The sequence below is a fragment of the Sprattus sprattus genome, assembly GCF_963457725.1.
Source record: "Sprattus sprattus genome assembly, chromosome: 12".
NCBI classification, from domain to species: Eukaryota; Metazoa; Chordata; class Actinopteri; order Clupeiformes; family Clupeidae; genus Sprattus; species Sprattus sprattus.
The window spans coordinates 10,829,984-10,847,290 of record NC_137910.1 but is presented as its reverse complement, the minus strand read 5'-3'; the positions used below and the strand labels follow the sequence as shown (position 1 = coordinate 10,847,290).

General features: G+C 43.6%; 2 protein-coding genes across 2 annotated transcripts; one reads left to right on the top strand and one right to left on the bottom strand.

Annotated features, from left to right (window-relative positions):
* Positions 1-344: 344 nt before the first annotated feature.
* Positions 345-948, bottom strand: LOC308373310 (barrier-to-autointegration factor-like; the record flags this gene model as incomplete). The annotated part of the gene is made up of 2 exons (XM_080848758.1): positions 345-491; positions 823-948. 2 exons carry the CDS (start codon positions 946-948, stop codon positions 345-347), a joined length of 273 nt encoding a protein of 90 aa, XP_080704884.1.
* Positions 949-2,327: 1,379 nt separating this feature from the next.
* pygb (phosphorylase, glycogen; brain) lies at positions 2,328-15,316 on the top strand. The gene is made up of 20 exons (XM_080848775.1): positions 2,328-2,661; positions 3,830-3,931; positions 4,568-4,646; positions 5,005-5,108; positions 5,291-5,422; positions 6,497-6,608; positions 7,603-7,685; positions 8,818-8,961; positions 9,304-9,396; positions 9,926-10,072; positions 10,209-10,372; positions 10,495-10,609; positions 10,790-10,891; positions 11,043-11,190; positions 11,550-11,608; positions 11,738-11,879; positions 12,116-12,323; positions 13,376-13,510; positions 13,694-13,760; positions 14,347-15,316. The coding sequence occupies exons 1-20, from the start codon at positions 2,419-2,421 to the stop codon at positions 14,509-14,511; spliced, it is 2,544 nt and encodes an 847-aa protein (XP_080704901.1). The 5' UTR covers positions 2,328-2,418; the 3' UTR covers positions 14,512-15,316.
* Positions 15,317-17,307: the final 1,991 nt, after the last annotated feature.

Genomic DNA, 17,307 nt, shown 5'->3' with positions numbered 1-17,307 from the left:
GTTGCCTACTAATTGGGGTACTGAGCAGTTTAGACGTGGAGAGCATTTGAAATGCTAGCTAGATAATGGCTTAAAATATAAAAGCAGTCTAGGCATTTCGACACTATATTGCACGGGAATAGCCACTTTATTACAGAATTGCATACAAACAAACAAAAGGGAAAAATTACAGCTTTAGAATACAGGACAAAGTATGACCAACGCGAATGAAGTCAGATGGTCAATAAAGAATGTATCAGGAAAACGAGAGACTGCTCATCCAAACGTCAAACAGGAATGGGATGAGACTACAGCAGAGTAGAGCTGAAATTTCTGCTTTTTTTCTCAGAGGTGCAAACTCTACTTCACAAGAATGCGTCGCACCACTCCTTCAGACACTGTGAGCAGGTACCCGCTTGTCTGGAGTTGGCACCACAGGTATCCTTGAGCCATTCGATGAACAGCTCGCCATCCTTTCGGAGCACCAAGAACTGCCCCAAGACCACATACGCCTGCAATACATGTAGGAAAATACAGGTTATGGTCCAAGTTAGACTCGGTTCACACTATCCCATGCCATGGAGGTTTTTCAAACTTCCATGGCATGGAAAAAAAATCATACTTGGAAACAAAATCGAGTCGGTTAGTTTGTACCCAAGAAGGAGGTTATAGGCGGGCATAAATATAAAAAGTTAATTGCGTTGGTGTCAACCGAACAATTAGCCTGATAAAATCTTACATCGAAATAACGCCGTAATGAATTCGCCGCTTAAGCTTTAAAATATGGAAACTGGTGGGACACTGGCATTTTGAAAAGGGGCGTGTAAACGTTGGGCTACTCACTTTGTCGAAACCTTGCTCTTCAAGTTTCTTTCCCAAAACCTCTCCAATTCCAGATAAAGCAGTCACAGGTTTCTCACCCATGGGCTCAGCAACAAAGTCCCTGTGTTTCTGCGATGTGGTCGACATATCTGTGCCTCAGAATCAATCGTCTGGAACTATCCAGTCTCTTGTAAAAGTAGCCCACACGTTAGAAAACCGCACACGCCAGAGCTCAGGCTACGGTCAAGACCAGAAATGCTGTCTACCAACTAGATATCTAATGTTTGCCTACTAAAAGTAACATCAACCTGTTTGACAGGGTAATTAGCCCAGCCAATTATGATTCATGGTATTTGTCTTCGATGTGTGAAACAACTAGAAAATAGTTTAAATGTAAGCATAGGCTATGCAAGGGTGAGCTACTACTGAAAATTGCCAACAAAGTTAACCGTGTTAAAAGGACGGTAGACATGTTCCAATAAGTAAACATGGCAGATTTAATTTCCACATAGCCTCCTACCTGAACGTTTCAGACACCTGGTAACCCGTTTGACTGATTACAGTCACGTGACTTGAATCCATTAGTTTGTTGCCAATTGGTAAATTAAAGGTTGCCATTACTAGCCGATAAACGTGCCAACTCGAGGTAGTATTTCGGGGTTGGGCCTTATACAGTTTGCAATTATTCAAAAGTATAGTCCTTAGGGGATAGCCTGTTCCAACTAAATAATACTGTTGCTTTACACACCAATTATTGAGTTATGGCATGCTAAGATGATTCTCTTCCCTCAGCACATGTTCAGTGTAATTAATCTAGATGCAACAGAGAATCAAACATAGCCTTACTTCTGAAGGTCATGCCATTTAAAATGAAAAACATATGAGAGTCTGTTTGCGCAAACATGCCCTAAGCATTTGGACATAATAGGTAGGCCTAACTGTACAGTCCCCGCAAACCACGACCAGAACTTTTCAGTGTTACAGACGGTGTTCAGTGTTAAAATCCCTAAAGGAAAATAAATAGGTTTCCCGGAAAATACATTTTGATCACTACAATCATCTAAAGTTTGTCTCGAAGTATTTTTGATGGAAGCCATTCACTTACATTTCGAAAAAAAAACTTCTCTATGGAGAATCACATTCATTTCTCTCAGCGTCCAGAACAACCCCACCAGGGGGCGACTCAAACACTCAATCACACGATATGCGTTCACTTCTCGTACCTTGTCTTGCTAACATAGGCTACTAGCTAAGAGCCTCGGTCAAAACACTGACCCCTCGCGAACTCGCCGAGACCATGACGTCAGAAGCATTGCCGGTCAAGTTCTTCTTTTGTATATGATTGTGTCACGTTTTACGTTTTTCAGCATGCCTGTACATAGCCTACTTGACTGTGGATCTCTAGCCTGTTAAAAATCTTCCAGTTCGCTTTTCCTCCAATAAGAATCAGGAACATTGGCTTGCCTGCCCTTCGCTGCACACAAACAATAAGGGGTGTGTCACAAATATTCTTGGTTTCTGCAAAATCCTGCGTCGTCCAGCCACTGACGATTGACTGTCCCCTAATCCTGTATCCACATCCGTCCTCGTTTTGCGACGTGAGGTGCCTCTCAAGTAATGGCAAAGCCACTGACCGACCACGAGAAGAGAAGACAGATCAGTGTCAGGGGCATTGCAGGGCTCGGTGATGTCGCGGAAATAAAGACCAACTTCAACAGACATCTCCACTTTACTCTGGTGAAGGATCGCAATGTTGCCACCCCAAGGGATTATTATTTCGCCCTGGCACATACTGTCAGAGACCACCTGGTTGGGAGGTGGATACGCACCCAACAGTATTACTATGAAAAGGACCCGAAGGTAAAAGCGAAATCTTTTCCTGTTGATGTCCCTGTCGGATATATAGCAGGAAGTGTCATGCCGTTCATGGGCAGTTTGGATTACTTGAATGCAGGCCGATTGTAAATTAAATTAGAAATATTTTAAGCTTTTGCCATTAACATCTAGTAGGACCCGTTCAGAGAGTGACTGATTCAATAGACTAAGCCCTCTAGTAATCAGAACTTTCTTACTAAATGCATGGGATCCTGAAATGTGATGCCTAACATCTCAGGGTCATGCTTTGTTCTTATTTGCAATGCATGCAGATATTTGTCTAGTCAAATAAATGTCTGATTTTGTATATACCTACCGTGAAGACTAGCAGCCACTCCCCGCTTGGGGATCATAATTCCTTGTCTTCAGTGTTCTCCCAAAAACATAAAGTGTGGACTATTGAAACGATGTTTATTAATATCACAGCAGGAAACTGTGCATGTCACGACCATTCCCCCTGAAACAGTGTTTTTGTGAAACAGAAAACCTAGGCAGGTACTAATTCTAAATTGTGTACAATTTAGCTTTGCTAATGTCCATATGCAACATTTAGGTCCAACTTTCTGCAGATCAAGACACACAAAAGTAATCAAGTCAGTAAAAAACTAAGGAATGTTATATTAGATCACCAGGAGTACCTGGCATTAAAAGGGTAATTTGAATCCAATGTTTTTGCTGTTATGTTGTTGCTGGCTGACAGATATAGGAGAGTTACAGGCCAGATATATCCTGCGGTGTCAACATAGTGCTGGTCTTGAGCCAAAACTCCAGGAACTCCAGGAACTCCAGTGCAGCCCATGTGCTCTGCTTCCTGGTTGAGTTTAGTGTCTGAAGTTCATATCACCCAGGGATTAGGAAATCTACTCTTTCAGGTTCCAGCCACATAAAGCAGTAGTCTGTAAAAGTCCATGGAAATCATATCTTGTGCAAATGTTTGATAAGCCCTTTTACAGGGTTCTCTGAATGGAGTTCTCCTTAATCATTAGCCATTGTATAATCCAAATCATGGGTGTACCTATTTGTATTTCCCTGAAAGTGAAGATTTTGTCATCCCCCAGCATGATTATTGCAGAATATCATCCATATTGTTTTATACACACTTACTCTGTAACATGTTGATCACCTTGGACATGTCCTCTCTTGCAATCTGCAGCGAATCCACTACCTTTCTCTGGAGTTTTACATGGGACGGACCCTTCAGAACACCATGATAAACCTTGGCCTTCAGAACGCGTGCGATGAGGCAATATACCAGGTAAAAGGGCACTCCTGTGTTCACTCAATAGCGTTGAACTGTTACTGCAGCAGTTGCAGGTCCAGTTATCTTCTACAGGTTCATGAAAGGTTCTTAGGATAAAACAGATTGACTGACGCCTCAGGTCAGTAGCCAGTAGTCAGTAGTAGGCCAGCATTGTACAGTTTTAAAACATAAATTGAAAAATAACTTAAAGAGGGGATAATGTTCATGGACGCTTTGATATCAGGGTTTATGTGCCCGCAAGTTGACTGGCTGCGATCCTTTGTCATTATCCATTGGTCAGTGAACAGACTACAGGTGTTGAACGTAACCTCTCTACGGTTCTAAGAGGCTCTCTGAAGCTTCTATCACATTGTTGTCAAACAGCACAATTATATGGATATTTGAAGGATGTACAAACAAATCTGTCGTTGAATACTCTTCAGCTGGTGTGAAGCGGCCTGCTACTGGTGTCTATATGAGTCGGGTTTTAAGTCTTTTTTTGTCTTTGTTATCTTCATTTCTTAAAACCTTTTCAAAAAGGAATTTTGTGAACCCCCCCCCTTCACACACACACACACACACATCTTGCATATCCAGAAAGACAGAAAATCACATCCTGGTTCAACAAGGCATTGTGTTTTTCTTGAACAGCTTGGTCTGGACCTGGAGGAACTTGAAGAGATCGAGGAAGATGCTGGGTTAGGCAACGGAGGGCTGGGCCGCCTGGCAGGTGAGAACGATGATGAAACCATCAAATCATCTTCTAGTATTTGGGGTTGTTAAATCAGTTTGCAGAAAAGCTTTTTAACAGCTATTACCTTCTATATGCATATCAAACATGTGTAGCTGTTTTGATAATATGATTATTCTCAATATGCATCCTTCTACCTCATTCTGTTTTTGTCCACTCTTGCCACCATTACAAGTAGTCTGTTTTTTGGTTGTCTAGTGTAGACGAAAGACTGTTTCAGTTGTACATACCGTTGGTTGATATTTCAATATGCTTTTGATTCGACACACCATTAGCTAACTGCTTCATCATAGATGTAAGAGTTATGGATGCTATTTATCAAACCTCTGATCTGCAGCTTGCTTTCTGGACTCTATGGCCACCTTGGGCCTGGCTGCCTACGGGTATGGGATCCGCTATGAGTTTGGCATCTTCAATCAGAAGATTGCCAACGGGTGGCAGGTGAGATATGGAGCAACTACCAATGGCTCTGGAAATCAGTTTCAATAAAAATTCAATTTTATGTTTAAATGCCTAAAATACTGTCCTTTCCTGCAGGAAGAGGTCATTGCAGTTTGACCAAGAGATTACAGTTCTTGGCATTGCACTGCCTTGTCATTCATTATTTTTGTCACATTGTTCAGGTGGAGGAGGCTGATGATTGGCTGCGCTATGGCAACCCCTGGGAGAAAGCCCGGCCTGAGTACATGCTCCCGGTGCATTTCTTTGGCCACGTGGAGCACACGGCAGAAGGAGCCAAGTGGGTCAACACTCAGGTGAGTCTCACCAGGCTGCAGGAAAATCCATGAGACAAATCTAAACTCAGGACTGGCTTTACTCGGACTCTCAAATTTGTGTCTTGTTTATGCCCATATGGAAAAAGTCTGCAAAATACACATATGAATCACAGTTCATGTACAATACTTGTGTAACAGGAGTGTGTTTTCCTTCTCTGCGCTGTGTTGTGTAGATGGTAAATAACGTGACACCACAACCGGTCCGGGGACTTGTTGCATTTATTGGTCTCTGACCTCAAAAATAAATAAACAAAGGTCACGCAGGGAGTTTGCCAGCACACAGTCGCAAAAGAGAGACATTTAACAGAAACAGCACGGCCGGGGACCTCAACAAATACACATAAAACACATGAAAATACATTTGAAGAGTAAATTCAGAAAACGTGGCACACCTAACGCCAAAAAGCAACAAACAAGTCAAGCAGGGAGCAAGCCAGACGCCCACAGCTCCACTTTAAAATTATAACTGTTTACTCTGCACACAGCACTCATGCTAGTGTCACAAGCTAACTAGCATTCCACCGTATCAACTGCACTAATAGTACAATGCAATGCGGGAGGCAAAAACTTTACTACTTTAAGGAAATGAAACATTACAAATACACAACTGTGCAACATACATTACTCAGTGGCACAGAAGATTACTGCATGAAACAGTTTGAGAGTATTACTATCAGTCAAACTAGCATATGACAGGAATTATAAAACATTTAAAAACTGAAGCATACCTCTACAGTTACACAGTCGCAGAAGAGGTAGAGCAGGTAGGGTTTTATTAAATTTAAGGGGTCCCTTCAATGGGAATGAAATCATTGCACACCTCTTGCCTCCGTACTACTCTACCCTAGATCCACAGAGGGCTTGCGAAATTTAAATGCGTAGAGAAATTCAGTTATGAATGAAGATGAATAGTTGAATGTGACACAGTGCACTACAATACAAGCACAGCATTCAAATGGCACTGTTCCTGCGCGTTCCTAAGCGCTGCGCTTAAACAGCTGTCATCTTTGAATGCCTCTAATGCTTCGTGTTGCCACACTCATCACATTCCAGGTTGTCCTGGCGATGCCCTACGACACCCCCGTGCCTGGATACAAGAACAACACGGTCAACACCATGAGGCTGTGGTCAGCCAAGGCCCCCAATGACTTCAACCTCAAAGACTGTAGGCCTCCCTCTCTCTCTCTCTCTCTTTCTCTCTCTCTCTCTCACACTCTCTGTCTTACTCTATCTCTGTTTGTGTGTGTATGTGGGAGGATGTCTTTCTCTCTCTCGGTCTCTCTCTCCGTGTCTCTCCTGGAGAGTGGCAGTATGGTGCTGTAGCTTCAGTCAGGCAGCCCCCATGGTGCAGCAGTCACACGCCTGACACCCTTTCACAACCAGTCTGTGTCTGAGACCACAGCCGCTGATAATAGCACACGCTTGTTGTAGTGGCTGGCTATCTTTGGAGAGTGCAGGTGTGCAGCAGTTGGCACCCCTCCTGCCTGTAGAAATGCTTGTAATGGGTCATCTGAGTGTGAATGGGTGAGTGGGAAAAAGGAAAGCTTAAATATTGATTAGATAATGGGGGGACCCTTTAAAAATAAATACAAGTCACACAGACTTTTCTGTGTTGCCATTATACCACATTTGAATTATGTGTAATATGAGTCAAGACAGGTGAAGGAGAAGTCAATGGGTGTGTTTACATATTGTAGGGTAATTTGGGGGGTTATGGTTACCTTATACTGGGGCTGTGTGTGTGTGTGGAATACCAAGCAATGCCAGTGGGTCAGCACAATACTCTGGAGTGGGCTCAATGCCAGGGTCGCCATGGATACCCTACCCAAGCTTGTGAGATGTGTGTTTTGAAAAGCTGACGTGCACGTCAGGGCATGCTCTGTCTCCACAGTTCGCATAGGCTGTCACACATGTACATGCACAGACACACGTACACATGCCTGCCTGCTTGCTATTGTAAAATGGCAGGATGTATGTGGTTTGTCATTGCGGCAACAGATATTGTTTTGTTTGTCTAGCAAGTTCAGTTAATTTAGCATCTAATTTAGCTCACACAAATTAAAATGGGAAGCTTTAGACGCAGTGGCCACCGTAGGAGTTTCAACCTTAACCATTATGCTTTACTGTTTTTCTTGTTATTATTTTATTTTGTTTGACAGTCAATGTTGGGGACTATATTCAGGCCGTACTGGACAGGAACCTTGCCGAAAACATTTCCAGGGTCTTGTACCCCAACGACAATGTAAGTGTCTGCACTTCTGTCGTTACATAACGACTGTCATCTTGATTCATTGTCAGGATTGGTAAGGCTGTGTGGCGAACAGGAAGAGGTCTTGCATGTGTTAAGCATGGAAGCTAAGTTGAGCGTTAGGAAGGGGTTGGGGTGGGGGTGGGGGTGATGCATTCTCTAATGGCCAAATAAGGACAACTCACTTCTGCTGTGTGCTATGTGGTGCAGCCAGTGACCACAGATTAACAGACACTCACTGACTGCTCGCATAGAGCAAGCTCTAGAAGCTCAATTAACAGAACAGACTCCCATCAGACACAAATGCTTGAGTAAAAAACAGTCGGCTGTATAAGTAGATATTAAAAACCTGTGCTAAAATTAGCCATGACGCATAATTATCAGGCTGGCTGGGATGAGCAGCAGCTTGACCAAGTTGTTTACCAGGCTGCTGAATAATTCTGTTATGATGTGCAGTGGTAAAGGGAGAGAAGGTGGGGTTATTTTAGGTCAACTATCAAGCCAGCATTGCAAGTGTTTGCTAAATTTACCGTAGAAGTGTGAATGGAATTCAGGAATGGGATTCTTTTATATACATAGTTTTTGGAACACTGGTCCTTTTCTTGGTCATTCTACTTATGTTCTGAAATCAAATTATGCTGACTGAATGGTTCCTTGTAGTGTGGCATTGTGGAGTTTTGAATGAGTGTGTCCATTTGTGTGCATGATCCTTCACAAAGGAGCTTTATCTGGTGACAAAATATCACATCTATGTAATGTGATATTTTCTCACCAGATAAAGCTGACAGTCTAGTTTGGGTTAGGGTGTGTTTTGATTTCTTGAGGTGTCGTCACTCCCTCTCTCTCCCTATCTCTGTGTACCATTTGCTGCTCTCTCTCCCGCTTTCTCTCCTTTTTTAAACTCCAATATATATCTCTATGTATCCCTATTTCTGTCCTTGCCTCCCTGTCTCTCTATGTATGTATGTATCTTTATATCTATCTAAATCATTCATCCCTTAAGAGGTTTTTATTCAAGAGAAGAGAGTCTCTCACAGGGGCAGACTTGGGCAGTTTTGTGGTTGCCATGGCTGCATTTCCAAGTCATAATGTCTTGTTTTGTGTCCCATCTGTCTGGGTGTTGTAGTTCTTCGAGGGGAAGGAGCTGCGTCTGAAGCAGGAGTACTTTGTGGTAGCTGCCACCTTACAGGACATTATCAGACGCTTCAAATCCTCCAAGTTTGGGTGCAGAGACCCTATCAGGACATCTTTCGAGACCTTCCCCGACAAGGTGACGATCTGTTGTCCCTCTCAATCTAAGTATTTCTCAGTATGTAAATCTGCTGTCAGTATTATGGATTTGTATGGACAGTACGTATCTTTGCCTTTATATTACTAGTATTCATGTTCATAGTAGTGCATTATTTGTATCTGTATCCTAGCCATTCCTGAGAACAGTTTGAGTAAGCCGTGTGTGTGTGTGTGTGTGTGTGTGTGTGTGTGTGTGTGTGTGTGTGTGTGTGTGTGTGTGTGTGTGTGTGTGTGTGTGTGTGTGTGTGTGTGTGTGTGTGTGTGTGTGTGTGTGTGTGTGTGTGTGTGCGTGTGTGTGTGATCCTCTCTGCTGCTCCCTCAGGTAGCTATCCAGCTGAATGATACCCACCCGGCCCTCGCCATCCCGGAGCTCATGCGCATGCTGATAGATATGGAGAAGCTGGACTGGGACAAGGTCATTTTGAGCGTTATTTTTTTTTAAGATGTTTGTGTAGAGGTAGAGGTTATTTAAAACTTTTGTGTGAGGTTAATCTTGGTTTTAATATTTAGTGCACAAAATCATTTTGAGGAAATACCATCACAGAAAGCAGAAAAACTCTCTTTAGCACAAATACCTTAACCCTACGACATGCAGTGAGTGAACTTCTCTAAGATTGACATGTTAGAGTTTCTACATACCAGGAAACGATAGACCTGTTTGCTTTGTCATCATAATGCAGGTTGGTTTTCGGTTAGTTGATGAAACAGATAAGCCTGTCATCTATCCATCACATTAATGGAGTTTTTCCAGAAATTCTGCTTCGACTATGACTGCTTGTATGTCAAAACAATAGTGCGGTAAACATTTGAGTGAGTTTGACAGACATTTGTAACTCGTAAAGGAAAAACACTGGTGTGTTTATGATAATGTGTGATTCTACATATAACATTGAGCTGAAACTAAATCGTTTAACTTTTGATTTGTTATTATTCGACATGACTAGGCATGGGAGATAACCACCAAGACGTGTGCCTACACAAACCATACAGTTCTCCCCGAGGCCCTGGAGCGTTGGCCTGTGACGCTGTTTGAACACCTTCTGCCCCGGCACCTCCAGATCATCTATGAGATCAACCACCGCCACCTGGAGGTGAGATTGAGACATAGCCCGCCAAAACAATGAATCACATTCGTCTCCAAATGGTGTCTTGGCAGATGCTGTCCTTTTTTTTGTGGGTCACCCTTTCTTTCTTTTCTTTTTCTTTCTTCCACCCTGTGATTGGCAGATAATCAAAGCGCTGTTCCCAGGGGACGACGATCGCTTGAGAAGGATGTCCCTGATCGAGGAAGGAGACCCCAAGAGGATCAACATGGCTCACCTGTGTGTGGTGGGCTCCCATGCAGTCAATGGAGTCGCTCAGATCCACTCCGACATTGTCAAGAGCACTGTGTGAGTACTAGGCAGTTTGAGTATTGGGACATGACTCCTACCAGGACATCCTTTTCTGTTTGACTGTGTCTGCACTTAATGATTGGTTATTGTAAAGTGTCATCTATCATTTCTTTGTGAAGCTTCAAGGACTTCCATGACGTAGAACCGGAGAAATTCCAGAACAAAACCAACGGAATCACACCTCGCCGCTGGATGTTGCTATGCAACCCTGGCCTAGCAGAGATCATTGCTGAGGTAGGCCAGACAAACGTGTGTGTGTGTGTGTGTGTGTGTGTGTGTGTGTGTGTGTGTGTGTGTGTGTTATGTATCAAATGTCCAAGCAGAAAACATGCAGTTTGTGTGTTTCTGCTGCCGACTACAGACATCTGCAGTTTTACCCTAAATTGACTCAAGTGTCCTCAATGCATTCCACAGAAAATTGGAGACGAATTCATGACCGACCTTTATGAGTTGAGGAAGCTGCTGGACTTTGTTGATGACGAGGCCTTCATTCGTAACATTGCAAACGTTAAACAGGTAGCCGCCCCATGCTATCTCTCATGACTCTGTTTGCACTGTTACACTGTCAAATGCTGAAAAATCACCTAATTCGCCCTTCTCATGAAAAATCTCATTAAATCTTCTCATTAATTTCAGCCTTGATTTGCCCTATTTTTATCCTATGCAGGAGTGCAAGCAGAAGCTGGCAGCATACCTGGAGAATGAGTACCATGTGAAGATCAATCCTGAGTCCATCTTTGACATCCATGTCAAGCGGATCCATGAGTATAAGAGACAGATCCTCAACTGCCTGCACATCATCACTCTCTACAACCGTAAGTGCGTCTAACCGAGTTTGACACCACTTAGAGTTTTGCCTTTATATAATTGTCAGACTTTAATCTCACAAAGTATAGTAAATAGTCGGTGTTTTAATTCAGCCTTAAGGGCAAAACATTTGTTCCTTTTTGTTTGACTTCATTTTGAAAGCCATTCCGGAAAAGCCACCCAGGCATAAAATTAGGTCATAGTGACAGCAGAGAGTCTGTGAAGAATGTAGTCAATGAGTATTTGCTGCCCTCTGCCTGTGGGCTGGAGAACTTTCTCATGAGTTCTCAGTGATGGCTCTTTGGTTAACACATAAGGGACCCATCTCCATGAAGATATTTTCACATCTGTTTCTTATTTTGTTTAGGCATTAAAAAAGATCCAAACAAGCACTTTGTCCCAAGAACCGTCATGCTTGGAGGAAAGGTATGCTTGTGATTTTGGCAGTGTTAAACTGCCTGCTTTTAACGTTGAAAGGCTTGTATTAGTGGACATTCTAGTCTTGAATCAGCAACTGTTTGATCCAACTCTGAATTCTGCGCCCTCCTGTCCTAGGCTGCCCCTGGATACCACATGGCGAAGCTGATCATTAAGCTCATCACTTCGGTGGGGCAGGTGGTGAATAATGACCCTGTCGTGGGTGACAGGCTGAAGGTGATCTTCCTGGAGAACTACAGGGTCTCGCTGGCAGAGAAAGGTGAGTGCCCACCCAGACGCTGAGTCCTCAGGTGTTGCAGGGTCATTTAGGTGAAGATGTGCTATTCATGAGCCCTTTGGAAATATCTTTTCCACTCCAGCGACTCAGAATCTTTAAGTTCTCTCTCTCCTTCTCTCTCTCTCTCCATATCTCTCTATCTCTCTCCTTCTCTCTCTCCTCTCTCTCTCTCTCTCTCTCTCTCTCTCTCTCCCTCTCTCGATCCTTCTCATCTTCAGTGATCCCGGCGGCTGATCTCTCGGAGCAGATCTCCACAGCGGGCACAGAGGCCTCTGGGACGGGCAACATGAAGTTCATGTTAAACGGCGCCCTCACCATCGGCACCATGGACGGCGCCAACGTGGAGATGGCAGAGGAGGCGGGCGAGGAGAACCTCTTCATCTTTGGCATGAGGGTGGAGGATGTGGAGGCCATGGATAAGAAGGGGTGAGACATGGGGTAACGTGTGAGGGGAGGGGGTGAGACATGGGGTAACATGTGAGGGGAGGGGGTGAGATATGGGGTAACATGTGAGGGGAGGGGGTGAGATATGGGGTAACATGTGAGGGGAAGGGGTGAGACATGGGGCTACATGTGAGGGGAAGGATTGAGACATGGGGTAACGTGTGAGGGGAGGGGGTGAGACATGGGGTAACGTGTGAGGGGAGGGGGTGAGACATGGGGTAACATGTGAGAAGAGGGGGTGAGACGTGGGGTAATATGTGACGAGAGGGGGTGAGACATGGGGCTACATGTGAGGGGAAGGATTGAGACATGGGGTAACATGTGAGGGGAGGGGGTGAGACATGGGGTAACATGTGAGAGGAGGGGGTGAGACATGGGGTAACATGTGAGGGGAGGGGGTGAGACATGGGGTAACATGTGAGGGGAGGGGGTGAGACCTGGGGTAACATGTGAGAGGAGGGGGTGAGACGTGGGGTAATATGTGACGAGAGGGGGTGAGACATGGGGTAACATGTGAGATGAAGGGGTGAGACGTGGGGTAACATGTGAGGGGAGGGGGTGAGACATGGGGTAACATGTGAGAGGAAGCGGGTGCTTCTCCACAACATTTATGGCACAAGACCATTCTTAACTGTATACTAAAAACATCTTTCCCAGTCCATAACATAGGACTCATAGGGGTTCTTTTCTTCTCTGTGTTTCCTGTATGTCTTTAGCATACATTCTTTTAGCTTCATACACTGGGGTTCAGTCTCGGGAATGTCCCATGAGGTGGCAATACTAAAACATTCACATCTTTCAGCTACTCGCAGGCTTACACAGAAGACTACATTAGAGCAGGGATACCACTGAAAATGAAACTATCCTAAATCAAATCCATAGAAATGTTTCAATGCATAACAAAAGAGTAGTGTGTTTATTGCAAATAAATTACTTTTCAACGGACTGACCTCTCATGTGAGTGGTGATCACCAAAGACTATCCAGTGTTTGGGAGCAGTGGTGGTACTTCATCTCTAAAAATCCCATGTGCAGGTATAATGCCAAAGAATACTACGAGCGCCTCCCAGAGCTGCGGCAGGTGATCGATCAGATCCACACTGGATTCTTCAGCCCCCAAGAGCCCGAGCTCTTCAAGGACATGGTCAACATGCTGATGGATCATGACAGGTATGAGCAGATGGGCTTCAAGGCCTCCGGGCAGCTCACAGTCTAGCCATACTCTGTGCTAATTTATAAGGCAGCGGTGAAGTAAAATGTCAAACAATGCACATTTTTCTTTTATCCACAGAACGACATGTCAGTGAAGTTTGATTGACTTTTGTGTTTGTGAAAAACGTGTGTTATTTTCAGGTTCAAAGTGTTTGCTGATTATGAGGAATACATCGCCAGTCAGGATAAAGTGAATGACCTTTACAAGGTAGGTCACGGGGCGGGGTGGTCTTACAGTCTCAGTAAGACAGGTTTTTGAAGCATTAAGCGATACAGTGCTAAAGCTCAAAGGGTAATTTTGGCTGCCTGGTCAGCTAATTTCGCAGCATTGCTATTATGTAAACAAACAGTTGAAACGTTGGTCCATATTCCTGTGACATGATATGATTAGTGCTGTGTGTAATATCACAAGTAATGGAACTTCCTGAAAGCCCTTCCTGAAGTAGCTGACTAAAAGAATGTTTCTAGCCTGTTTCTATTAATAATAATAATAATAATAATAATACATTTTATTTGTATTGCACTTTACATTATGCAAATCTCAAAGTGCTACATATACATATAAAACAACAATGAAAATTGATTAGCAGAAAGCTTTTGAAAAAAGATAAGTTTTTAGGCCTTTTTTTTTTAAAACATCAGTAAACTGTGGGGCCCTGAGATGGTCAGGGAGGGCATTCCACAGCCTTGGGGCAGCAGCACTATTACGTACTTCCTACTGTTATGGGCCTGTTTTGTGACTCGATTACAAAACCGTAAATATAAAATGCGCCTCTTTCTTGAATGTTTTGCAGAACCCAAAGGAATGGACCAAGAAGGTCATCAGGAACATCGCAGCTTCTGGCAAGTTCTCCAGCGACCGCACCATCTCTGAGTACGCCAGGGATATATGGGGCGTGGAGCCGTCCGACGTCAAGATCCCTCCTCCAAACGAGCCACGCTACAGCGAAGATGTCTGAGACCAGTCCTGCACTATCCTCTTCCTCCTTTCTCTCGTCTTCCTCTTCCTCTCATCACTCCCCCAGTTTCCTAGTCGGACCAGCGGGTCGAGTGGACAACATGTTAACAGACCCAACAAGCCTGTTAGAAAGTTGCCTTACTGCACTTAACCTTTTGTCGTTTAACTTTGGAAAATAATGCGCTTTCACTTCATCTTGAGTCCTTACGCAGCGAGGCGGCTTACGTGTGCCTCATCCTTTTGTACATCACCTGCCAGGCCAGACGTATCGTGCAATTACAAACATTAAGATCATTATGAAATGACACGACATCCTTGGGGACAATAGTGCCGCTAAAGAAGTCATTCAAGCGTCTAAAACAGCAACACTGTAAATTTAACGTAGTGAGGAGTATCCCATTTTTTGGGTAGACGCCAGTTGGATTTTGTAACCATTTTGAGTGACCGCATGAATTAGGAAACCTTTATTTCTTTAAGAGGTCCAGTTTCTACATTGTGTGACATCACGTGTGATGCATCAGGTCATTGTGCTGTTTTATTCTGTTAGCAGTCTGCTGTGATCTTGCACACATCTGGGATTAGCAACATGCTTGGGGCAGCTCAATCAAGTCTGAGGCATTTGGTAGGAATTACTGAGAAGTATCATCCAAAATGTCACCATTTTACTTTCACCCTTTGTCTTATTCGTGCCATGCCTGACCTATACAGATCAGGTCAACCCAGAGCGACCTTTTCAGAGGCACAAGCTGTGTCTGTGAATTGGTAACAGCAAGTATAAGGTTGTTTGTCCTTCACCTTGATGTATGGAATCATTTTGATATATTATGGTCAGATTTAACACTGATATAAAATAAAGACTGTATAAATATATTACTGCTTGTTTGTGTTTTAATGGAACACCTGGTGTCCCTGTTGTGTATTCAGACGCTTTACCAGTGCTGGTCAGACCTGTACACGGTGGATTACACCATTCCACACCCACGTCATGCCTTTGTAGCCTCACCTGCACCCAGCCCTGCTAGACTGACTATACTCATCCATGACGATACATTCTCTACAGATGACCTTTGACCTTTGACCTCTGCCAGCTGAAGGCAACCAGTTCATCTAGAAGTTTAAGGTCTGTTTTACAGATCATAAGGACTTGCCACATGAGGTGCTGGTGAAATTAAGTCTAGTCTGGAGAAAATGCTATGAACAGACCCAAAACTCACAGAGGGGCTGTTTAAACCTAGAATATACACAGAGCAAGACCAGACACCATAATTTTCCCCAAGTCCTTTATTATTGAAAAACATACATACTGTACTGTACATAATATTCAGGTCTATCCAATAAGGTTTAGCAGCTTAAAAATGATTTGTAAACCACTCCGATATATTAGCAAAAAATAAGATCAAGTTACTCTTAAAGTAAAAGGGCAGTTTCAGAACATTTTAAAAATCACGACCGCCTTTAAAAATAGTGTTTGCTAATTTGTGTAGGCTCAAAATTCAGTCTCATCCACTTGCTGCACATAAAACAGGCTTTGGAGATTCAGAGAGTAGTCCATGTCTAAGTACAGTACAGCTGTCAGAGTTCTACCATCTTCAGTGGTCGTTATCAGCCAAACGTTCATTGTCAACTTTATCCATCATGGAACTTAAGAGCCCTTAAGAGTTCACTAATCAATCAGGCCTAGAGAAAAAGATAAACACTCTCTAATCTGATTCCATCTCTTAATCTCATACTGTCAGCCTTTCAGTTTGTAAAAAATAAACTAATTCAAATATTGGCCTCAAATTGATTAATCAATGTGTCTTTTTTTCCAACTTCAATCTATAAAGAACTCATCCCTGGCTGTTCTCTTCGTCCCACTGCACTGGACTACTCTGGGCATGGTGGGAGGGAATGCAGATAGTTTAAACAGTCTGGTCTGTGGCAACCTGAGCCCCATTAGAACATCAACCTGTAAAGCCAATCACTGCTGTCCACCAGCCTAGGTGAAGAAAATAAATACATACTTAATGAAATGTGTGCTTTTGAGTGGGGTAAAAGTGTAAATATCCTGAATATGCATAATTTCTTTCTGATAGAACTCTATCTCCTACACAAAGCGACCTTGAAAGTCACCCCTTTCATTCCTTGCTAAACTCTACTAACATGCACGTTGGACTCCACACAACAGTGAACAGAAGATACCCAAGCATCATGTTAGTCACCAAGGAAACCATTGCAGCCATTTTGGAGACCAATGCAAGTTAAGAGTGTTCTCTCAGATTCAGACTGAAAGAGACAGTGAAAGATCATCGTTGTCATCACGTCACATCACCTATGACCAATGGTGTAGTGGTCCCCGGAGAAGTGGGTATACTCTTCATTTTTTTTAAGCAGCCCATACAGTACAGGATAAACACCCTGTTTTGAGAAGTGGGTATACTCAATCCTGACTGAAAAATAAGTGGGTATACTCCGCATTCCTGCGTATACCCTGGACTCCACCACTGGTCACATCACCTAAGACCCCGTGGAGCTCAGCTCCCTCCACTCAAACTGGGCTCAAAGATGAATATGCACGTAGAGAAGCCGCCTCGGTGCTCTCCACCGCTCAGAGAGCTTTGCCTGTCCGTATAAATGTAACATTAGATAAACTTGGTGTTTATGTAAGGCATGTACACAGTTCTGTTAATGTCGCGTGCAAATGTTTGTCCAACTACCTACTGACCCTTTCGGAGACGACTCTAGCGATCTACAGCAGGCTACATTCCACAGGCTAGCACTGTGGCCACAAGCAATAAATAATCAAGAAAAGGTCTGT